General features: G+C 36.4%; 1 protein-coding gene across 7 annotated transcripts in view; it reads left to right on the top strand.

The window, feature by feature from the left end:
• Positions 1–25824, top strand: part of XRCC4 (X-ray repair cross complementing 4) — a 156014-nt gene that overhangs the window by 11513 nt on the left and 118677 nt on the right. For 6 of the 7 annotated variants that reach the window (XM_027709372.1, XM_027709370.1, XM_027709374.1 and 3 more), the window contains 2 exons: positions 474–623; positions 5496–5683. In XM_027709372.1, coding sequence (XP_027565173.1) covers positions 485–623; positions 5496–5683 — 327 coding nt within the window. In that variant the 5' untranslated portion in view covers positions 474–484. The remainder of the gene's footprint in view (positions 1–473; positions 624–5495; positions 5684–25824) is intronic. The other variant, XM_027709375.1, reaches the window with a different exon arrangement.

The raw sequence follows: 25824 nt of genomic DNA, 5'->3' as shown, positions 1-25824 counted from the left end.
GTTGCTTTGCTGTAGAGCAAAAATTCACTGTAACATCATATATTTTGTTCTCCGCTGCACCCAGTGTTTAAAATATTTTCTCTGGGTTGCTACCATTTGCTACACTGTGCAGCTTTCATGTGGCAGTCTTCCAGATGAATATTGATTACTTGGAATCATATTAAATGTGTTGTACTTTTGGTGATGGCAAGTTAAAAACAGAGCCATGGGGAGAGTGCTTGTGTATTGTAATTTCTGACAGCTTCTTAATTTGAATTCTTAATTCCAATATATGTAATTGTTGACACTGTTCTTTTAAACCTTACTTATTATAATTCAGTTTTCTGCTTGTAAATATCTCTGACAAACTGAAGGAAAATAGAATAAAATTACAAACATGCTTATATTTGTATATTCCCCCTCCAACTCCCATATTAGTTATGTAAAGCTGCTGAGCACCCCATGGGAAATAACAAGATTATCTTTTTAAACAGGTGCTGGGAAAATGGAGAAGATTCTGAACAGAATTCATCTAGTTTCTGATCCAGAAGCAACCTACTTCCTACAAGTATCATGGGAAAAGGATTTAGGCGCTGGCTTTGGTATACTTCTTAGTGATGGTCAGTTCTCATGGACTGGGACAGGTAATGATGGAAAGAGAGAAAAAATATTTTAATTTAAATTATTATGGTCTTTATTACTCCTTTTAAACACTTTTTAAACTGTGACCTGCCACGGTCCGGGTTTGGAGTTGGGAGGACGACAGCACAAAGGGGTTCTGACAAGGTGGAAGGTCTGGAGCTATCGCAAGTTTATTGTGGGGATGCACCGGCTTATAGAGGGTTCTGGGGGAAGGTACTGGAAAAGTAGGTGGAGCATGAGACTGATAGGTGAGAGAACGAACCAGGGAATAAACCAGGGAAGGTAGGAGGGAAAATAAGACAATCAGGGACCAATAACGAATTACTCCACACTGTGGCAAATCTTAGCCAATCAGTGTGAGGAACAGGAACCTGAGGAAGCTAACAAGTCTGGACATGTCCATGCAATAGAAATAACTGGGGTACATTAATAAAAAACATGCATTAACAATCTCTATGTGTTTTTAAGATTAAGTCTTTTTCTGTTGTATTGTCCTTCAATTTCTGTAAATCTTGCACCACTTCTGGAATCTTTTCCATTCGTTTTCCTCGTCCTCCACAGTGACCCATGGCTTGCATCACAGAACCATTTTATGGGTGTTACCTGTCCCTGCTAATGGAGAGGGGGGTTCATGATATACTGAGACATGACCAGAGAACTTTCAAATCTGGAAAAAATGAGTGTCAAAGCTAATGCTAATTGATTTAGGACATGGATATGCAATGTTTTGTTCTTTCTCAAGAATATATAATTTGTTGGAGTTATACTGAAGTACCACTTATGTGTCTTCTCCAGATTCCTGAGCAAATGTTGGTGCAAGTTCCATTTGCAAATTAAGAGTTCATGAAGTGTTTAGTTGAAGATGTTTATGAAATGTTTTCATAAAATCTTAATAATTAAAGGTATTTATATTTGGTACTGAGGTGAATTTTTGGGAAGGAGAAGGGACAAGAAGTTATCAAAAGAATCAAATAAATAATAGCCTGTGGGATTTTTTTTCCTCCACTCAGCAACTTGATGGAGGATGGATCTCTGCATATGTGAATGCTTTTCTCATTAACACCTAAAGAAAAAAGGAAAGATTTGTGTGTTCCTTGAGAAATCTGTCAAATACTTGATCGAAAGCCCTTCTCTCAGTGGCAAAAGTATTTCAAGGGCGGGAAAGAATTATATATTTTACAGCATATTATGGGCAAAAATATTTTCTGGACTCAATATCTGAATTATAGAAGTATATGTCTGTGTAGTTGCTTCCTTCCTTCTCCTTGCCCAGTGGGTGTTGTTTCTGCCTAGTTTCTCCTGCATAAGTCAAGCCTTCATGTAGGTCTGAGATAGATCTTTATATATACACAGAGATTTAGATATATATAGATAGATAGATGTATGTATATGTGTCTATATATAAATTAAATCTATGCTTCTATATTCCTTTTAACATTTCACACACACCATTGATCAGGAGTTCCTACACAAGGCAAATACATGTATTCCAATCCTGATTCCCTGTAGACTGACATGAAAGATTTTTCTTTCTTGGTTTAACAATAGTGAAGTTAATATTTTGAAAATAACAAGAAGGGTATTAACACTGATAAATACTTAACTAATTGTGCATACTAATTTTTCTGTTTAAAAGGTCTTCTCATTGTTCTTACGTGACTTTAAAATTCTCAGTGTAAATTCACAGAAAACCAATTCTTATTTTTCTAAGTGAAAGCTATTTCCCTATAACTGGAAACATATAGAAAGAATACATAGACACAGTTCTCGTTTTGTTAACTTCCTGCATCTGGCAGAATGGCTAGATAATCCATTTCCCAGAACAGAGGGCCAGTGAGAGCAGGATGACCTCACTCTATTAAAAGGAAAGAAAGAGACCCACAACAGTTTAGCTTGAGCTCTGGGTACTCATCCAAAGGAGAGTGCTTCTGCTTCTTCTGTAAGAATCTGATCCATTTCTAAGGAATTCCTACTGAATTTGTAGTCCCTTGAATAATTTCATTTGTAGTCCCTTGAATAATTTCATTAGGAGTTGATGTTTTTGTGCAAGAGCCTTTCCTTCCTCACAGATCTGCATTTTCATACACCCAGCATTGTTTTTGGTCACTTTTGAAAGTTATTATGTCATGTTTGAAGCTACTTAGGTTCTAAACTGGGAGGAGGGAAAGCAATGGCCAGAATATTCTTGCTGTGGGAAATCCCTTCTCGGTTTCTCAAGCTGTGGATTATTTTGCTTGGCAAGACCTACCAGGAAGTGAGTGAGAGTTACTGATGGAGATGTCTTTTATAGGTTTTGTCTATTTAATGTGATGATGAAAAGTGTTAGGAGTTCTATTTAAGGAGAGGGGGGAAAAAAGTAAATGTTGGAGGAGAGGGGAAGCACAAAAATATGCAACATAATGTAATGTATAAGCTTGGTATTGGGTTAAAGGACTGCAGCTCTATGGTTTTATACATTTCATGTTTCTCTAATGATTGATCAGTTCTACTGGTTTTGTAAGATAAAGGAACATGAAGCACTGTACAGGCACCACAGGAGGAAAAAACCACAGTGCTCTATTGTTTTATAAGTTCCTTATTTTCATTAAAAGTTTACATAATTTATTCTCAGTATTGAAATCACTATTCTGGACAAACACTTGTTTTTGCAACTATTTCAAACTTACTTTTTTCTGCCCCTCTTTGCCTCAAAAAAATGTTTTGGTTCTTGCTATATGTAGATTGTTAGCTCTGCAAGATTAGTGTAGCCAAAATTGTACTTGTGGGTTTAGCTTTTTTCCTGACAGTAGTTCCACTGTATCATTCTATATATGAAAAATAGAAGTGCTGCATTCAGTTTTGAAAAAATCAAGATACAGCTGGCAATTGTTGAAGTCTTAAGCCTTTCTGACAACATTTATTTCATGCTTCAAATAAGTTTTAAAAATCTTGGAAAATGCTGATTGTGAGGTTATTTTATTTGTCATTTATTCTAATGCATGTTCTGCAGCACTCCTATATCCTCTATAGGATATTATGTAATAGGATGTTACATATAATAACATTTCTGCATTTTCTGATATCTGCTGAATGTTTGTGTTGTTGCAGGTTTGGTAAAATGCTGTGTATCCTGCCTTGTCCTTTTTCTTTATGTTAGGCTTGTACGAGTTTGACAGGTTTCTTCTTGCATCTTAAAAGAAGAGAGGAGCAGAAAATACTCATTTTTAAGAATTTTCTCTTAAGAATAATATGGAAAACTTTGTGACAGACTTCAGACTGCCAGAGGCCTGCCATTGCACATCTTAAGTGTGACAAAAGCTGACTTACTTGTGTTTATTGAGCTTATTTCCATTCTTTCTTTCTTTTCTTTTTTTTCTTTTCCTGTTTTCTTTTCACTTCTTATAACTCTAAAGCAGTTTGTTTCTATTGCAGGGTAATGGTTCTCAGGGGATATTTTTAAGGGCTGGAAGAAATATTTATCCTATTTTTGTGGAGGGTAAGGGGATTGATCTGATCAACTGGAGTCTGGTCAGCCAGAGGATGTTGGAGGAAAAGTCTTGGAAACCATTTTGAAAAATACTAAGAACAAGACAGTGAGGAGTCAGTGTGGATTTATAAAGGTGAAATTATGCCTGACCCATCCAGTAACCTCCTCTGAAATTAACAACTTGTTGCATGAGGTGAAGGCAGGGGATGTTATTTATTTTGGCTTTATCTGACAAGGGTTTCAATGCTGGGTCCTCTAAAATCCTCACAAACTGGTGAAAATAAGCTAAAATTCCTGCAGGTGCAGAATGAATCCAGAAATCCTGAAGTGTGTGAGGCTATAAGTATTTATAGCAAATAATTATGCATTTGCCTCTTTGCTGTATTTTTATATGATGGATTGATTTGATTCATACTGCTTGGCAATACAGGTTTAGCTACTGTGTTGAGAAGACTGGAGAAAAATGAGGCCATTTGAAGAGGCTCATGTTTGGTTGAAATGCTGTTCTATTTCTGTCAGTGTGATTTCAATACATGTACAGACTCTATGTCTCAGTATGAAATTATTTTTAAAGGCATTTATATAGAGAAGACATTCAACTATTAATAGGGCTTTTGAGTGGGATACTTGCAGTTCTGTGAAGGATGTATTTTGTTGGGTTTGGGGTTGGTTTTTGGTTGTTTTGTTTGCTTTTTTGTTTTGGTTTGTGTGGGGTTTTTTTTCTTTTGTTTTAAGGCTTTCATAAAGTAATGTCCTTTACTCTCTTAAATGCTGGGCAAATGGTAGAAGTCTTGTTGAAGACTTAAGCCTTTCTGACAACATTTATTTCATGGTTAAAATAAGAACAAGCAGGAGTAAATGACAATACAGAGCAGTCTTCCTCAGAAGATTGTTGGGAAGAAAAGGAAAGAGTTCTGTTAATCAAGTAAACAGTCTAAAATACTGCATTGGTAGGCTGCACATCAAAGCCTGAATTGCAATATACAGATTCTCTCTTTAATTTGCTTATATCCATCTATCTTTGGTGAAAGGTTAGTGTTTTTCAGAGTGACTTTAGGCAAGTAAAATTGAGGACAAGTAGCAATAAACCATTTTCACACAGGAAGAAAAGGGACAGAACTTAATACCTATGAAAAACGCAGTATTCCTGCTACATTTCCATTAGTGGAAATGGCACACTGGCACACTGGTGTATGCCAAGGAAAGAATAGTTTCCTAATGCTTCAGAGAATCAAAGAATGGCTTGGACTGGAAAGGACCTTAAAGATGATCTAGTCAGTGTGTGTCTGTATGTCCATATACATATATATAAAATATATGTATATTGTGGGATGCATAATAATATATATGATATATGCATGTTCACACACATATGAGTATTTATTTCTTACGTGTTTCTTTCTGATAGTGTCTGAAGCAGAAATTTCCAGGGAGGCTGCTGACATGGAAATGAACAAGGAAAAGTATGTGGAAGAGCTGAAGAAAGCATTGGTGACTGGAGAAGAGTCAGCTGGCAAATACAACTATCTGATTTCAAGAGATCAAGAAAATGTGGTGTGTCAGTTCTCCTATGAAAGAAGTCTGAAAGATGGCTCTGTAAGTAGTTAAAAGTTTAAATTTGCCTGTCAAGCTGTGAAAAGGATCTTCTTATAATCTGTGTCTGTAGACACTTTTTGGTTATTTCAGGTTGTGGTTTGTTGTTGAAACTTTTCTGAGGAAGAAGCTAATTTAAGGTAATCGTCCTAGTTTGTGCTCTTTTCTTTATTATATTTTATTAGATGCCTTTTTCCTTGTGCAATATAGGAAATTTCAGCCCAGTTTGGCTATTGAGATGCCAAAGGTTAAGTGATACAAATCTTCCAGTCTGCGTTATCAGTATTTCTGTGTATTTACCCCAGGCCATATTGACTCTAAACCACTTTTTGATGCTTCTTCTGAGTTGTTTGTGAGTGCTGTTCACAGAATCTAGGTCAGGATTGCAAGTTTAGGGCCAAATTGTACTTAGAAAATGAAAGCAGTAAGTTTAAGAATCTTAGTTTTCTTCTCTGCATCACACATAATATATTCTAAATAGAAGACAGATTAAATACATACTATATTTTTAATAAGCAAAAGTATCTTCGTGTGTCTGGGCTCACATAATACACATTTCCATCAATTAAGGTTTATGAGAAATTAAATGGTATTAAAACATCTTTATGTCAATTTAGGACATAATCTGGCCGAAGAAACTGAAAATGCAAAGAGCCCCTGATTGTTATGTATGCTTTTAGGTTTGGGTGTCAAGAGAGTGTTTCTAGAAAAGATGTCATTTCTTGGGTGAAAGTTTTAGCTCATATACTAAACTAACGCCTACAAATAAAATTGCCAAAGCAATTATATAAAATTAACTAACAGAATTAAAGAATAGAAATAGCTTTCACCTGAGTAATAGAATATGTTTCAAATGTTTTGCAAATTATCTATGAAAGTATTTGTGATCTGTCTCTTTCAGCATCACATTAGGAAATTAATCTTCCTGGGCTCTGTACATCCAGAGGGCTGATATTCACCTAAATGTACTTTTACCTCAGAGGAAGTGTAGACAAACTGCTTTGCAACTTAAACAGGACTTCAAGTCAGTGTTTAGCTCCTGTCAGTACTTGTTTTGTCTTTACATCTTTTATTTAGTCATCATGAATATTTTCTCCTTCTCTTTTCATATATTTTAAACAAATTATAACCTTCCTAATCTTGTGGAGGGTGTTGCAGAGCAAGGGTGAGAAAATTCTATCAAACTATCAGGAATAAATAGGATATTAATATTCTTTAAGATAATTAGGAATTAATTTATTATTAAAATGTTATTATTTATTTAAAATGATTTTTAATTTAATTATAATTTATTTTTGTCCTTTGATATAAAACAACATGAGAGATAACAGAAAAACATGCATGGAGATGTGGTTGGTTGTGTTTGCATGCTGAATGTTCTGCTTAGTATTTAATAACTGAGGTAATGTTTTTTAGTTAAAAATCCCTGAAATTCTGAAATGTATTGTTACACTTTGAGCTATAAAATGCTTATCAATCCATGTAGCTATCTGTTATTTTGAAATTTTTCATCAGCAATGCTTTGTGTACAGAATAAGTACTGAGTAAACAGATATAATTTGTCATAAATAAGAAAAGCTTTCCTATGGTAGTGCATCAGAAGTGAGTGTTAAAAATTTTTAGGCCTTAAAAAGCAGTGTTTGTACTGTTACAGATGAGTAATTTAATCTTCATTGGCTGAAAGTTAGTTGTGCCACCAGTGTCACTTGATTTTCTTGAGCATAACTTTCAGCTTGGTGATTACTGATGTTGAAATACTCTTACGTGTATTCTTTATATAATTTATAGATAATTTCTGTCATGCAGTTACACATTCATTTTCCAGTCTTCTGGTAGAGAATATCAGTAGTTTTGGATTAATGACTGGTAGTAGTCCCTGGATGATGATAAAATGTGCTAGATACTGACTTTTTGTTTTCATGGCTGTACCAAACTGTGATATTTGAAATAATTTTTACCTTCTTTGGAAAAGGTTGCTAAAGCTCTGCTTACCTAAAATTTAATTATGTGCCAAAACTGCATTGGGTGGTCTATGGGAGTGCAAATAAAAATAATGGAATGATAAGCAAAGGAAAACGTAGGTGTATTACTGGGGAATATTTTTTGATGTGGAAATTTTTTTTACTGCCCAAGTGTTTTCCAGAGGAAGTGGTGGAAGCCCCATTGTATCCCTTAAAAAGGGACTGGACAGAGGAATGGAAAATGCATTCTAATTATCCTGCATTGATAGTATAGTACATTTGATGACTTAGTAAGGTGCCTGATTCATCTGTTGTTTAGTTAATGAGGAAGTAGGTTCCTTCCCTGAACTGATGTCTCCCACCAAAGTTAGATGTTTAAAAATAAATGCTTATACCTCCTGCACTATTTTGATGGAATGAAACCAAACCTGTCTCTCCAAATAATTTTTATAATGGTTGATATTTAATAATTGTGTGTATGGATGGTTTATGTAATGAATGAGTGCTGATGGGTTTTGTTTTAAAATGAATGGAAAACTTCCCGAAGTCAGAAATAACTCATATCTGATTTAGATGAGATCCTATGAAATGTGTTTATTTTGTAGTGTTAAAAGCAACAGAATAAGAATAATAATCTAATTTAAGGGAAGTCCATAAGGGCTTTAGTGCTTTCTTACTTATCTCTTTGAAACAGTGGTCAGGAGAAGATAAAATGATGTCTTGAGTTTTATAAATACTGATTCTAGCTGTGCCTCAGGCTGATGCAGCTGTGCCTAAAATGTTATGCCTTTAAAAATGGGGGGGTGTTTTGTGGACATTCGGACGTGTTTTGTGAAAATCGGGGTGTGTTTTGTGAACGTTGGGACTGTTTCATGATTTATCTTCCTCCTGACAGGTGACTTTACTGCAGGGCCTTGGGCACTGTGCCCTCAGGAGCTTTTTGTGGGGTGGTGAGGGCGCAGTGTCGGCTGTCGGAGTGACATTAAAATAACAATGGTCTCGGTATATACAGTGGGAATTGTGTGTCGAGACAGCTGCGGTGAGGGTGAGAAAGGGCCACACACACAGAGGCCTCAGCGAGGGGCCATTGAGGCTGGTCCAGCTCAACTGCTGCCACCTAAACAAACACCACCACAGAGTCAGTGATTTAACGCTTGATCTAAGTAGGTGACCACTTGGAAGTAAACCTTTCCAAGTACTTTAGCGAGTCACTCCACATATAATAAATAATGGAAATCTGGCAAGCTTTTTTTTTTTTCCTGAAGGCTGCCAATTAAATAGACTAAATAGCCTTTGATAAACAATTATTTGAGTGCTGGCAGTGTCTTTTTTTTACGCTGATGTGACAGGCTCTGGGGCTTTTTTGCTGAAGTTTGAAAACAGGGAGGATAACCGCTTAAGAAATTCCACCTTAGATGCAGTACTGTTGCTAATTAGGATGACGGAAGAGATGCTGTTATTTGTCTCTCCTGTTTCCTGTGGCTGCTTTTCTCTTGGTCGGTCCTGTGAGTTCATTGTGAGTTTATTATAAGTTTAAAAATAGCTGAAAAAGCTCCTTCTAACCAAAACTTCTTGCAGTGTTCTGAATAAGAGGAGTAGAATGGGTAGGGCACTTTTACGCTGTCCAAACTGTCTTGGTTCAAGGTTTGGAGAGTTTCTTTGCTCCAGACCTCTGAGGATATGTTGTTTGGTTAACAAAGGTCACTGAGAGGTCAAGTTGTTTCCCAGACAATTGGACCAACTGCTTAGCTGAGAAGACAGAAAGTGAAATGATTAATCTTTAGGTCAGTGTAAAAGTAATGATTCTTCCATATCACTTTATACCTATGTACCTCAGAGTTTGAGAATGGACAGTTGGATAAGTTTCTTGGAAGCCCAGTTTAGAAGTAGCTTATTACAAATGAGCATTATATAATAAAAACATTAAGTGTTATCTTTTTCATAATCTCAGACTTCTAAGTGCTACATGATTTTTCCCATCTTGCCTCATGTGCACCCTTGGGTCTTGCAGCTACACTTGAAATGCTTCTGTGGTAAGAAAAACTTTTCTGAAAAAATTTGTATTACCCCCACTAGTATGTATGCAAATTTGACAAAAATCCTGGTGAATTAAGTAATTAATTTCCCTTACTTAGCTATTTGACGGTCCAGGTATTTGATTGCTGCTTCTAATAAGCAGTGGTTTGGAGAAATAAATTTAAAATAAATGCATTCAAAACTGAGAGATTGTTGAAAAAAGGAAGAATCAAACACTGCAATGAATAAATACTTGAGTTTCTCTCTACCTGTTAAGATTTGTGTATTTCACTGGAACTATCCGGTTGAACAAAAATGATAATTTAGTTGTTTTAAGACCTAATATAAATGACTTTATGAAGGGTATTTTCTAATTTCATGAGTGTAATGACAGTCTAAATATATTAAAAGTATCCATAAAGTGTTCATAAAATAACAGATTTTGATAGTACAGGAAAAATTGTCGGTTGTCCTTTCTCCCTCCTGGTGTTATTGTATTGTTTCCCCTCTTTTCCTCTTGATTCCTTCAGATTTTCCCTTCTTGGCACACCTACTGTGCATTCCAAATCAAGACTTACTTTCACTTGTACAACTGAGTGCAAATGCTTTACTTTTATGAGGAAAATCTTTAAATCATGGCGTACTGACAAACCTTAGTTTCCCAAACAAAGATCACAGAGGGCAGTAGATGCTCTGGAAAAGAGATTACTGTGTGTGGACTTTAAAAGTTCACTACAAGACTCTACTCCTGTATTTTCTGTAAGGGTGAACAGCAGTCAGAACCTGAAGAGCAACAAGAATGCCAGCAGTGTTTCTCTTCAGGAACTCTTTTACAGCTCCAGAGAAAAGAATAGAGGTCTACCTGCAAAGGTACAGGAAAACTCTCAAACTCAGGATAGTAGTGTTTTGTTAACTTTTACGTTCACTAAAATAGAACCTTTACCGGTCTAAAATATCAAATGCATATGTTTAAACCTTCGTAAATGGATTCAGTGAACTCTCACGAGGACAAAGTCTAAGGGTCTTTGATATGAGATTTAAAATTTGAAGCCATATTGCACATATATTTGAAATTTTTTGGTGATTCAAATATTCATTTAGAGTTGTTCTAAAATGTATTAGTATCACTGGAAAAATCTTTTGGCAGGAAAAAGGTTCTCTTCATCTAAATCATGAATATGGTTCTCCTGCATAAATATGTTTCCCAGAGAGATAGAAACAGTGTACAATTTCAAGAGTAAGTTTCTGGATAGTATCATTCCATGGAAAAGCTCTTACATGGAAGATGATTTTTTTTTTTTAATCTTTTTATTTCTCTCAGACACCGCTGTGAATAATGTCTGATATTTCATTTAAAATTTAGCAGTAATTCTTTTGTTGGATACAAAATGTAACTGGTACTAGTTTGGGTTTTTTGGGTGTTTGGAACCCAAATCCTTGTCTTTCTGGGTGCATTTTTGTCTGACAAATCTAAGGGGTTTTTTGTTTGTTTGGTTTTGGTTTTCTTTTTTTTGTTTTGTTTTGTTTGTTTGTTTTGTTTTTTGTTTTCTTTTTTTTAAAGGCTTTGAGGTACAGCTTTTTGTTCTGTTCACACTAGCACATTTTCTTCTCAGTAGGTGAGTAATACCTGTATGTTATTAATATAACTCAAATATGTAAGCATATGCCAATTCGTGGTAACAGAACATTGCCAATAACTTTAGGAGCTGCAGAGGTATCCACAAGTGGAATTTGGAAGCAGTCAGGTGTTTTTATACTACTTCTTTATTCTCTTTGTTGATTGCTGTACATCTCACAAAACAATAGATGTATTTCCATTACTTCACACTGATCTCACAATTGTGTTTTTTAGCTGTTCAATTTTAGCTAGAATGAGAATTCATTATTCTATAGAACTAGTCCATCCCAGAAACATTGTATAGATGATATTTATTTGGAATCAACTTGACCATACTCTTTCACTCTAGCCTGAATCTATATATTCTTCCCTCTGAGCTGAGTGACTTTCAGGAGATTAAAAAAAAAAGGAGTTTTTAGACACTAACCTGAGATGTTGATTAGCAAGTGAAGGTTCTAGTCTAGGTGAAAGGTCTAAGCCTTGAGGTAATGTGGTGAAGATATATAGTTAGAGAAAAAATTGTGAGCTTATCTAGCCTTTACAAGCACTATTTTATTTACTATTTAAAATGCAGGTTAAGCTAAACAAAAGTGCTGTTGAATAGCCATGTGTATCATGAGACTGTGGAGGGTGTGTCTTCATTTAAGTAACCCAGGACAGCTGATAATTTTTATTTTTACTTTTGTTGGTTTGGTTTGGATTTTGGTTCTTTTCCCCTCTTCCTCCCCAGTAATTCAAAATAGAAGAATTTACTATGATCTTTTACTTCCGTGGGCTCACAAAGGAGTTAAAACAGTGAAGTTTTGTGACCTGCTTTGAAGTGATTTTTCTGAATCAGCCCTTCACTGCTGCAGTTTTTGGTTTTGTGAGTGTTACTGATGTTGTACACTGAAATACATTAAGCAGTGTAGTTTTAGTCTCATTAAGAACTAGTGAGATATTTTCTAGGATGTAGGTTGAAGCTGAGAGTGTCAAAAAAGGATGCAAATACTGGTGAACAGCAATCAGAAGTATGTTTAATGGGGTATTTCAGATTTACACAGGTGTAATGACGTCAACAAAAACAATTAAGTAACTAGACACATCTATGGCATTTTTAGGGTTATTTGTGAAGACAATTTGTATATACTTTTGAGATCTGTTTGTGATATGTTAGTATTTTTTATTTTTTAATTATGTTATAATATATAGTATTTATTTTGTCTTTATACAACGAACCAGTTGTGTTTCTGAGACCAGCTGAAGGTTTTGTTAGCTGTGATGGGGACAAACCCCCCATGTTTTTACTGACTGTAAATAACTAAATGTGAGTTTCCTCTTGCTCAAGAGAGCTGAGAAATAATCATCTTACACTTGTGTGTGTGTATTAGCTTGAAAAGTCTGTAAACTACATAACTAAGATGTTTTGTTTTCAAGAGTCCTTGCAGGCCATGGGTGAATAACTCAAGACATTTGTGAAAGTGATAATTTAATAGGGGTGTTTTGTGGACATCTGGTAACAGAAGTGCTGTGCTAACCCGTGGCAGGGGGTATGTTATTCATATTATCTACCTGACTTAATTATAGTTTAAAAATCCTTATTTCACTGATGTAATCTGGGGATAAAACCATCATGGTTGCAAAAAGAACACTCTTCTCTGAAAAATCGATATTCATGTCCACCTTTAATAATATCTATCAATGCAGAAAGGTACATTGAACCAGCCTGTGCTCTAAAAGGGCACTCAGGAATGGGCAGGACTTTTATGTTAGCTCTTAGGCAGGCTACACTTTGATTTTTGGATGTCAGAACAGATTCAGAGGGCATAATAAATAGTTTTGTACATATTTTTGTGTAATATTAGTACACTGGTTTTGATAGAACACTGGGGTGAACGCTGGGGCTCACAAGACCCTCGTACATGATAGTACTGAAATCATGGTGGAGGCCTGACTGTATCTATTGCAGATACATTTGATTTACCACACTTATTTAATTTTCCTTTTTGAATGTGATCCTTTAGAATTTTTTGAATCCCATTCTTCTAAAGCAACTATTTCCTCTGTGGCTAAAGTACCAAGATTTTAAGTTACACGATATTTATCACAGGGTAAGACTGAGAGCATTCACAGTCACTAAATATCTTGATTTGTGGCAAATAATTGTCACAGATACTACTCTTACTTTCTTGACATTGTATTTTTTCAGTCAGAGTGCTGGATCTCTGGGGTCTGATAAAAAGTGGGTACTATTCCACCCAGAAATGTAAACACAACGGCAAAGGTGGTGGATACTTGACTTGCTTTGGGTTTCACTTCTGTTGGACAAGCTAATGTCAAAAACTGACACTATTACTAGCTTGTTTTAAGACTTGTGGCTAGGAGTTGTTGTATTCCTAGGTTTTGCTCATCCTAGCCAAACTGTGTGGTTTATCTCAAGTTTGTCAGACAGTACTTACAGAACATGAATGCAGTGGTTTCTTTCTGGTCTGATGCCAGAGCTGCATGTGTTCATCAAATATTGTTTAGTCACTGCAGCATGTTTATGCCATCTGCAAATCCATGTGCTCCCCTTCCTGAACAATGGTCTTTAATCAAGGCCACTATTATGGAAAGGCTGAGAAAAGCAGTATACATAATCAGTAGGATGACAAAATTAGAATTACACATATATTTTTCCTAACTGTATCATGTCGTGCTCAGGGTAACAAGCTTCCAGAGAGTACCACATCTCTGGAACTAGTACCTTTATCCATAATCTCTCTTACTTCTGTGTATATTATTCAGAGTCTGAGTTGTTTAAAGAGTTTCATGGTAATAATAACAAATCAAGAGTCATCATGGAGAATTGTAAGCCTATAGGAATTGCCTGCTATCTTTTATTTGTTAGGAAACTCCATTTTTCCAGGTCTGTCTAAACAGAAACATCCACAAATCCATTTCACATCTGTTGTACTCCTTTATTCATATTACAAAAGCACATTGGTTTCTTTTGAATGATTTCTTCATTGTCTATAAAGCTCCACTAACTTTTTGCTGGTACTTTTTTGCCTGGTACTAAAAGAACATGTGGAGAATGCAGATATGTTTGAGATGGTGTTAACTCCCTTGGTAAACGCCAGGAGCTGAAGTGTGACTGGTAGCATTCTGAAAATGTGTGCATTCAGAGATGATATTCATGACATATGTATCATATGTATCATTTTGTTTGACCAACCTGATCTGTTTGACCAACCTGATCTCCTTTTACGATCAGGTGACCCACCTGGTGGACGAGGGAAAGGCTGTGGATGTGGTCTATCTGGACTTCAGCAAAGCCTTTGACACTGTCTCCCATAGCATACTCCTGGAAAAGCTGGCAGCCCACGGCTTGGACAGGGGCACTCTCTGCTGGGTCAGGAACTGGCTTGAGGGCCGGGCCCAGAGAGTGCTGGTGAACGGAGCTGCATCCAGTTGGCAGCCGGTCACCAGTGGTGTCCCCCAGGGGTCAGTGCTGGGCCCAGTCCTTTTTAACATCTTTATCGATGATTTAGATGAGGGGATTGAGTCCATCATCAGCAAATTTGCAGATGACACCAAGTTGGGAGGGAGTGTCGACCTGCCGGAAGGCAGGAGGGCTCTGCAGAGGGATCTGGATAGACTGGAGAGATGGGCAAACTCCAATGAAATGAAGTTCAACAAGGCCAAGTGCCGGGTCCTGCACTTTGGTCACAACAACCCCCTGCAGTGCTACAGGCTGGGGACAGAGTGGCTGGAGAGCAGCCAGGCAGAAAGGGACTTGGGGGTGCTGATCGACAGGAGGCTGAACATGAGCCAGCAGTGTGCTCAGGTAGCCAAGAAGGCCAATGGCATCCTGGCCTGCATCAGGAACAGTGTGGCCAGCAGGAGCAGGGAAGTGATCCTTCCCCTGTACTCTGCATTGGTGAGGCCACACCTTGAGTATTGTGTTCAGCTCTGGGCCCCTCAGTTCAGGAAGGACATTGAGGTGCTGGAGCGGGTCCAGAAAAGAGCAACGAGGCTGGTGAAGGGACTTGAGCACAAGTCCTATGAGGAGGGGCTGAGGGAGCTGGGGTTGTTTAGTCTGGAGAAGAGAAGGCTTAGAGGCGACCTCATCACTCTCTTCAACTACCTGAAGGGAGGTTATAGCCAGGCGGGGGTTGGTCTCTTCTCCCGGGCAACCAACAATAGGACAAGGGGACATGGGCTCAAGCTCTGCCAGGGGAGGTTTAGGTTAGATGTTAGGAAGAAATTCTTTACAGAGAGGGTTATCAGACATTGGAACGGCCTACCCAGAGAGGTGGTGGATTCACCATCCCTGGAGGTTTTTAAAAAGAGATTGGACGTGGCCCTTAGTGCCATGATATAGTAATTGGAGTTGGATCAGGGGTTGGACTTGATGATCTTGGAGGTCTCTTCCAACCCTACCTATTCTATGATTCTATGATTCTATGATATGCATGATACATGTGTATATAGATACATATATATTGTAGGTATTGTGATATATATTAATGAATATACAGTCAGTCACAATCTCATCTTCTGCATTTATCATAGATAATAGAATGGTTAGGGTTGGAAGGGATCTCAAAGACCATTAGTGTGTTTCTGTTAATTTTCTGGTAAGTTTTTAATACCAATTAAAGGCGTTTTGCTTTAACAACACGTCTTATATTGACAAGTTGATCTTTTGTTGTGGGTTTGCTTGTGGGATTTTTCCTGTGAAAGTCACTAGCAGGGTGGGAGGAAATATCTCTTTTCAATTCTTCTGGTAGTTCCGTAGTGCTTGATAAAGCTGTGCTGGTTAATCCCAGTGTTCTTAGAGCTGGTTGAGAGAACCATCCAGGACCTTTCTGCCTTTTAAAACTTTATCTGCCTTTTAGACTTTTTTTAGAAGCTGATTTTTAACTTATTTTTTTAATTGCAATTTTAAGGCTTTAGACTGTCTAGTCCAGCTCTAGTCCAGTCTGTCCAGCTGTCTAATGGTGGATCAATCCAGATATGTACTCAGGGTTTATAATACTGCTCCTGCAGGACCTATTAACTTTCCTGTGTTAAAATGTCATTATCCTGTAATTTTTAAGTGGAGATTCTCTGTGTTATTGCACAGCTAATTCAGAGGTAAATAGAAGACACTTGTGTTGTGTGCTTTCTCTTTCTTATTTTGTTTATTATTTAACATTATTAATTAATTAAAATTAATACTATCTTAATAATTATGTTAATTAATGAATATAATGAAATGTTTATATTTATCACAGACAACATACTTGGTTTTGATTAATCTCAGAACTTTATGAAACTGGGCACAATCAAATGTTTATCAGTTATCAGTCAGTTTGAGAGTTTAGTTAGTTTTTAGTTCTCTGTTTACGTGAAGAAACACATGTATTTCATGGTGTATGAGTGACTCATCAGGTTGTGTAAGTGACAATTACAAAAATGTGTAGTTTGTATACTTGGGCATGGAAAATGGTGTCATTCAACAAATGGCAGCTAGTTTAATTAAAAAAAAAATTAAAGAAGTCTCTAGATGTTAGGTCACATGCTTTAAGAATTAACATTGATTCCACAACTGAGGAGTGTTTTCCTTTCATCTGCAGCTTTAAGCTTAATCTGGATCATGACGTTGGAAAGAAATACATTTGCATATGGTAAAGAACGTATTTGTTTAAAATTACTTGTTGAAAAATTCATATGGGTTTCTCCATAAAACTGTTAATGTTTTAGTAGTTTGGTGAGTGACATAAAACCTCTGTGCCTTATTGTTTGAAGAGAAAACGACCATCAAGAGAAAGCGGTCTGTATCGTAGACACTCTTTGAGAGAGTAAATGGTACAACTTAGTAGTTACATGATGGAAAACTCAGGTTTACCAGGCTACATTGAGCTCTCTATAGACTTAGTTCAGGATGGTAGCAACATGCATTGGTTTTGAGAAACAAATATGTATTTTGCTCTAAGACTAAAATAGCAACTAAGGAAAAAATATTCTGAAATTCTGATTTTTATTAATTTTTTTTTTTAAGAATTGAGATATGTTGTGAGAAATGTAGGGGATATTGTGGGAAAGTGTATTTTTTTCCCTCTTTCTTAGAATTCAGAAAAATGAATTTATGGTCTAAAGTTACTATTTATGTGGTGGCAGTCTGTGATGGATGCTTGAATCCATAATGAATTTTGGGTAATTATTGTTTTCAAAGTACTGTGAAACACAAGAGGGAGATTGTATTTGTTCTTAGAGTTTTTGGGTAGTACTGTAAACCAGCTTATTGCTGACAGATAACATAAATTGGCTGTTGCTGACACCCAAGCTACAGACTGTTGGTAGTTTAGAAAGTAACCCTGTCTCTTGCATTAACACAGCAATGATATTATTAGTTGAAATGCTGTGATGTTTCTACAGAAAAATGACTAGAAACTTGCAGAAGTTGTAACTAAGTTTTGAAAAGTTACATTTAAGCTCTTAAACAGCTTTTGTGGCCTTTTTTTGAAGGAACATACATTTTGAGAAGTGAACATACATTTTCACTTTGTAAAACAAGGCGCCAATAAAACCTGAAGTTGTAACTAAGACAAATTTGAACCAGTAGTGGGGTTTTTTTTGCAATAATTAAGAATTTCCCAAGTGAGGTCAGAGTGAACTCTTGCTTTGCCCTGAAGTTGGGCCTTTAAGTTGGGAGATCGTTCTGCTACACATCCCAGCCGCTCTCCTCAGTGGAGAAAAGTGAGTAAGTGAGTGAGTGAGAAAAGTGGGCTAAGGAGGGTTGTTTAGGAGATAGGATCTGGTTTCTCTCAGTGTTTGTTTTCAAGGATTATCTTTTGGTTGGTTTCGGATGCACAGCTGCCTCACAGATCCTAAATTTTCCATTCATTATCAACTTGACACCTATGGAAGATAGGCAAGATCTTGAGTTTCCATCATGTCTTTCCCATGGGCATGGAAACTAATTTTAGAACACTTGGTAGATAAACCATTCAATGGATTGCTTCAGAGCATTTTATGTCATACGACAGTATTATTTTATTTTACTTCATGCACTATTGTAATTGGTATGGTAGAGACGTCAGCAGTTGCAGGCAATGGAGTAGACATTAAATAGTTTTATAATAGTGCTGTTTTGTTTCTCCTGAAATCAGTTTTTCTCAGTCTTCTTTACATGGTGACTTAAAAACTGACCTACGTGCCTGTTGTCCTTCTCTTCAGGGAGACTGTGTGAACACAATTCTGTCTGAAAAATTTCAATCTGTCTTTTTTTGTTAATTGTTTTATTTATTCCAAGTGTTAAATGAGGAAGTTTACATTGGTGAGAGAGAGACAGTGATGTGCAGTAGTTAAGGTAGCAGTAGAACAAGTAGCCGAGAAAAAGAACCTGGAACTTTTAACTTATGTGTCAAACACAATTACATGTGAGTTTGGTTTTCAAAAACACTATTTATTGTTCAGTCTAGTTGGATCCTGTTGAAACAAACAATCAGATGGAACTGAAGTAGTAGCTTTTCAGTTTGAAGCCTCTAAATTTTGATGGTTTCAGCTGTGTGGTGTCCTCATCAGCTGAAAATTATGTCTCAGTGCAGCTCAGAAGTCTCATTTGTTGAAAGGAGAAGTGCAAAATATCAAGGGAGGGCTTGGTTCTTATATTTGTGCTAAGCCTTAAAACTGGCTACTAGATCATCCAATTTATGTCTCAATAGGTTGAGATTTATACAGCAATCATTCTTTACTGTGTCTTCACAGTGACTCAGCCCAGGCAGATTTCCATCCCCTTTTCCACCTCACTCCCCTGGATTAGTTATATGCAATTTAGCAGTGTTAGAGAAGCTGTTTCTTGGCTCTCTGCGCACATAGTTTTGATTATCAAAAGACAAAAGGACTTAATTCACATATAACTTGCAGCTTGGGGACTTCAGTCTGTACAGAATGGAAAGCCAGTTTCTTTCCTTAAAAAAAAAAAAGAAGTCACTGTGTTGAAATTAGTGTCCTGATTTGTAAAGAAAAACTTAATTACATTTTTGCACTAGCTTCTGTTAGCAAAAAAAATGAGTTAAAAAAACAAATCTTAAAGCTGATTCTGTCTCTCATGGTCCATTTATAATGTTCATCTCTTTTGCATTGTTTTCACTTTTTAATTTTCTGTCATCTTGCTTTTTTGAGTTCCTTTCTTGAAGTTTATTTCTCATCATAGCTATAGAGTGATCAAACTGAAAATTAAAACAGCTAAAACACCAACTTGGCGCATGTTACACCTTGGAATTACACGAGTACATTACAAGCAAGGAATTTCCATGGCTTCCCTTCACTATCGCAGTTTCAGCTGCTCATATGGCATCCATCTGTGGACTTTTGGCAGCAGGCTTGTCTGCTGCATGGGAGTTTTTGGAGTTTAGAGCTAACCTTATATCTGTCTTCCCATCTCTCCAGAAGTTAGGAAACTTTTTTTACATGGCTGGCGTGAAGGGAGCTATTAAAATATTACAGAAGCAAGGGTCCAATTAATAATGCTGCAGATTAATAATTTGATTTTTTTTTAATAACAAAGCAAATATATTTGATTTTTTTCTTTAGCTGTGTGTTCTGTATGTGTAGATTATGGTGGGTTTCCTATATGCAGATATAAAGTGTGATTGATCCTTGTTTGATTAATTTGATTTATATCCTGCCTTGCTTTTAGAAAAGTAGTAAAGACCATATACAGATGGTTGATTCAAGTACACAGATCTATATCAACAAGATTTAAAACATTTAAGGGATCAAATGTCTTATTGTTTCTTACTTAAGGAAGCACATTTAAATGAGGCTTTTCTTGCTTAAGGAGGAATGTAAAAATACAAAAGACTAGATAGAAGAAAAGTGTGTTTACAGAAAATAGTCAAATTAAGAGTAATATAAAGAAAAAATCTGCAACTCAAAATTATGAGCAGAAATACTTTTTTTTTTTTTTAAAAGTTTTCTGTAAGTTGTGCTGTGCTTGCTAGGCTTATGTTCTTGTTAGGCTTATTGTGTTTCTGTTACTGAATAATGCTGAAAAAAATGTTGCCATCACTTAAGAGAAGACCAATATATTCCATTAGTATTTCTCTTCTGAATCTTAACAGCAAAAATATTTGTGTGTCACAAAGACAATCCATTAGTTACTAAGGAAGATATTACATAGAAGAGCACATTTAAATTATAATCCTCCTTCAATAAATGGTGTCCAAGAGCGAAAAAAGAATTGGCTGAACTGATTCCTGGCTTGCTCAAGTCTGGTTTTAATGCTAAATCTTTGGGAAGTTATGGAAGACTTGAAAGTGTGCTACTGTTCTGTCAGCAGGCAGTGGGTATCCTATCACACTTTTTCATGTTGAAATCTGAAGCTGCCTGGGCTGTGTGTCAGTCTGGAATTAAAGTAAAAGGCAAGTCTACTAAAATACTAAGGATATTACTAAACATACTAAAATACAGAATAAGAATGTAATTCTGGCTGGTAGATTTCCTTCATAAAAAATCCCCCTTCATCTCAGAATAACTTAGGAGAGGATCAAGCTTTACATTCCTATGGTTACTCATTTCCAAAGAAAAGAAAGTCAAGATCACTTGGACTGATCTAAAAGTGGGGGAAAAAAGGATGAAAGGATGAAATGTATGCATGAAGAATATTGTAACAGATTGTTTTTGAGGCAGCATATCAAGAGTTTTCCGTATTTTACATCAAAGCTGGATTTAATTATTTCCCATGAAATATCTGAGGATTTAAGACTCAGCGAAATAAGTAATGGCTATGGTTCTTACATTTGTACTGTTTTCCACTAAGATAAGTATGGTACATTACATGTCTACTGTAGGTAGAAAGTCTCCAGGTAGGTTTGCCCATGAAACCTGAAGACATCCCTGCAGATTGTATGTTCATGAGGTGTCACTGCTGTGTTTTAATGTGTTCAGAGAATAAAGTGCCAGTGAATTCCGATAGTATTTTAAATATTTTATATTATTCTTTGTCTATATCCTTTGAAACTTACAAGAATCTGTCATGCAAGTTCTGAGTTTTTCATTCCCTCTTCTTTTTGGTGAATTAGATAAGGCAGAATGAAATCAAGGAATGAAAGCTGTGTCAGAAACCAAAGATTTTCAGAAGTGCTGGGCAGTTATATGGCTTTTGATTCATAGATCAGTTTTAAGGCTTATCATCTGCATGGTGAAGAAAAGTGATATCACTTTGACACAGAGAGCAAATAGTGTGTGAGTGCCTTCCATGGGTGGTGAGGAAACTGCAGTTTCTTGATTTTATAGCGAAAGCAACTTGAATGATGTGATCTCTTCAAAACAAGTGAGCAAATCTAGAATTCAGCAGAAAAAGTTGTTCAAAACTGGAGACATATTTTAAAGTTTCTTTAGAGGAGCCCTGCTGAAAGGGTTTGAGGAGAATTTGGGCTTGGTTTTTGCTAAGCAATTCTCCATCTTGGAGAGATTTGAGCAAAGAGCAAAACTTAGAAATCGGATGTTAAATGGATATATATGTTTTCTGTCTTGGTGAATTTTACATGCTTTTTGGCACTTGGAAAAGCAAATGATTATTTTCTACCAATAAATTTTTTGGTTGGCAGTTCTGTGAATGAATAGACTTAGTTGTGTAGTTGTAAAATTGTGTAAAATGCTGGTTTTTTCCTGAACTGGTTTGTGTGCAGGTTGGAGGTATAAGTGAGAAAAGGAGGACATAAAGCAGGAAACTTCTTGGTGAGATACATACATTAGTGAGATAAACTGACATGAGGTCACCAGCCTCCCTGGGGGAAGAAGGGGAGACGGACTGGGTTAAGCTGTGCAATACAATCTCTTCATTAAGACAGAGCAGCTGTAGTTTGACATTTTGGTTCTTTAAAACCAGGATTGGCTGAATTTCATTTTGGATCCTTTTCGGTTTTGTGTGTTCAAAGTCCTGCGTCCTCCTTGGCCTGAGACCATCAGAGCATGTACAATATAAAGCTGAGAAAGTAGTGCCTCTAACAAATGTACTTTCCATGTAATGCTCATAACAGGCAATGTATTGCTCTGGAAACCAGACAATAAACAAGGGAAAAAAAATGCAATCTCCCTAAAATTCACAATATGCGAACAGTTAGTTCATGTAACAAAGTTATCTTTTGTAGAGTGTGATCACTACTTTGTAGCAGTATTTGTATAACATGTCTGATATTTCTCAGTCTGCTTTTTATCCAATAAAGCTAAGAAATATCATGTGAATATTTCAGATGATGGCATAACTAAATTAAAATGGAGCATGATGACCTTAGAAACCTAGAGAGAAAATGTTGACTTGTTTCAGTTTATTTTTTTTTCTCCTCCAAGTGTATAAACAAGCAAACAAAAGTAGTTAAGCTTAGTCTATGCATATGAACCTTAGACGTGGTTTTTGGAGCTGAGGAGAAGCCTGAGTTGGCACGCGGGAAGGACAGGGTGGTTCCTGCTGGTTACTCACCCACTGGACAATAGCAGTGGAAAAGCTTGCAAGCACTGCTCTTTTCACCAAGTCTGAGTTATGAAGGACTTCTGTGCAGCTCTGAGTGCTGGCCATCAAACACCAAAACACTGCTCTGTCCCTGCTTTTATTCCCATTTGTTTTTTTGAAGAGCCTTTTAGAACTTGCTTCAGTGAGTTGAAGTAATTGTAGCTGTCTAATGTAGACTATTTTGGAAATGCTCCATGCTAATCTTCAGAAAGGATTTATTTGATGTTTATAAGTTTTCTGGCAAATCTTTAGATAACTCAGATGCTGCACTGATCCCTCTCTTCATGGCTATATCCATTCATTGTCCTGGATGGATCAAGGTCCTGCTGATCTGGGTGATGAGGAGGAAGACTTTGGGTCATATCTACAGCAGCTTTATTATTTATTATTTATAAGACAGCAACACCTGTGGCATCCATATAATGTAGATAGATGGTCAGATGCTGATGTTTCTTCAGTGCTCTCCTGGACACAGTGGGATTTTTGGGTCTGTCCTGTGCAGGGCCAGGAGCTGGACTGGATGATCCTTGTGGGTCCCTTCCTACTCAGGATATTCCATGATTCTAATAGAGGGGTAGCCAAATATGGAACGTCTGTAAGCCCTCACTGTAAGCATATAGGTAATTTAGGAGCACTGGGACACAGATTAATTATAAAGTAATATTGACCCCCATTATCCAGACTGCTTTTTGTCTCCTGATTTGTGTGACAGGACAAGGTGCACAGTCTTTTGATCTGGGGGAAAGCAACTGTTTTAAATTGTAATGATCTCTAGGGATTTGATCACATTGGAATTGCTTTAAGGCCTTGTCCTCCAACTATTTCTGCTGCAGGTCAGCACTCTTATTGAATAGAAGTTTCAATCTCTCCTTGAGAGAAGTTTCTTTCAACTTTGGTACTAAGGCTCATATAGACTTACATTTTACTTCCTTCTTGGCTTGACTGAAGAACCACAGAGACAGTACTGTGCTCTGAGTCTTGGTGGGTCTGAAATGGGCTGTAACTCCTGATGTCTGACTGCTGTAAATAAAAGATCCAGTATGAACCAGTTGCTAGTTCTGAATGAATAGTGGAAGTATTGTGTATTTACATCAATTTTAAAAGAAAAAAGTATACATTTTTATAAGGAGAAACATCCAAGTGACAGTTGTATATCACTGGATAAGAGAAATGCATGTCCTGTGAGGTCACTTCAAGTATCCTGGTTAAGGTTGAAAATTTGAGGTTTTTTTTTTTTTAATATACCTGAAATTTTAGGTCAACAATTGTTTTATAACTCAGCCTTGCAAGGAGAACAATCTCAGTAGCTGGGCAAATGGAAAGATGAGTCCTGCAGAATGAAATAACAGATGCCTGCTGAATAATTAGAATTTGAATAGTCTGAGACTTCTTCCACAATCTTCCTGGCAGGCAATAATTTCTGAGAAGAGTCTTTCTGCCCTGTCAGGGGGGAGTGACCCACTGGGAGTGGCAGAAAAAGCTGAGGAAAAAGTCTCAGCTGCATCATAAAAGTTTCACTGAAAATCCAGTGATTCACTGGTGCTGCCTGGTGCCCTGAGTCACCTCACTGGGTGGTGGAGAGTGTGGTGATACGAGCCAGCCCCATAAAAAGGGCTTTAGTTAGCTAATTGCTACTAAAAAGAAAGCTGTTAGTAACTCTTACTCAACTCCACTAAATGCAAAGAGTAATGAAAGCTGAGCAGTAACATTAAAGGAAAACTAATTAGAATTTTTTAACCAATGTTATTTATAAATTGGATTAAAGCTGCTGACTGCTACCATTTTGTGATGGAAAGTTAATTAGCAGACACAGGACTGGATTTCTGATGTTGTTAACTGGATTATTATACATGAAAAATAGGTTCAAGCCATTCTAAGGACTAAGGGGACAATGTTAACTTTGTTGGGGTTACATATGATTTTTGGTGTGGGAAATTGTTATGGAATTAAATGCTACAGAGAAGAAGGAAAATGTACAAAATAATGTTAATTGTGCAGCTTAGCTTCGTTGAGGTTGTAATCTACTTCCTTTGTCTGTTGATCAAAGTATGATTTTTAATTATGCTTCAGATTTTTTGTGTGGAGTTTCTGTTATTACTGTGCCATACAGATCCCTTTAGGTCATGTCTAAAAGAGAAAGAAGGGTTGGTATGAGAGACATCCAACCTAAACAATAATTGACAAGATTTGCAGGGGAAGCACGTACATTTTTACTGACTTTTTATTATTATTGTTACTTTATTTAGAGCCTAGCTACCACAATTGCCTATCTGAGTAAGAATTTTAACTTTCACTTAAGTTTTGACAGTCACTATTGTGAACATTTGGGAAAAACCTTAAAAATACATATTTTAAAAGCTCAAAAATATAGAAATTAATGTAGAGAAAAAAGATAAGAGTTAATTAAGATTAACACTTATTCTCAGATTTTAATTTTAACTTAGTATTATGATTTTGGGATAATGAAGAATCCATCTTATGATTTTTTTGGATGGGTCATTACTGTTGAAGTTTAATGTGAAAAAACCAGCAAACATCTTGTTCTTCCAATGCCATTACTAACTCCTTACTTCAGGGTTCTTTTTGAATTATGAAGATTTTCAGTGTTTAAATGAGAAAGGACAAATCCCAAAGAAAGAAGAAGGAGGTTGAGGACATTTGAGTCTAAAGTGAGGAGAATGTGAGCAAAATTTGGAGAAGTGCTCATTAGCATTGCCAAATGCAAGAAAAAATGGATGTTGTGCTTTCTTAATATCCCTTTTTGGTAGTGTCTAGTATTCTCTAATCCAATTTTGTGCTGTTGGAGGGAGAGTTTTGAAAACGTGTGGATCTTGAGCTACTTTCTCTCTCAAGATACTTGTTCAGATAACTTTAAGGTAAGTAATCATGATTTCTATACCGTTGAAATTAAATAGTCTAAATAACTGATTTGTCAGTCAACTGTAAACTGCAAAAACTGTTCAGCTTCAGATTGAAATGAAATTGCTCTCAGGTATTGTCTTTTTTTTAATGCAGGTGCCAGAAAAGAGCTAACAGAAGTTGAGAACAACATTTAAGTTTTAATTAAATTCTAATTCTAAGTTCA

This window comes from Neopelma chrysocephalum, unplaced genomic scaffold (genome assembly GCF_003984885.1).
Source record: "Neopelma chrysocephalum unplaced genomic scaffold, ASM398488v2 Primary Assembly neopelma1_96773, whole genome shotgun sequence".
Lineage (NCBI taxonomy): Eukaryota > Metazoa > Chordata > Aves > Passeriformes > Pipridae > Neopelma > Neopelma chrysocephalum.
Note: the sequence above shows the minus strand (reverse complement) of the source record. Positions and strands in the feature narration are given on the sequence as shown.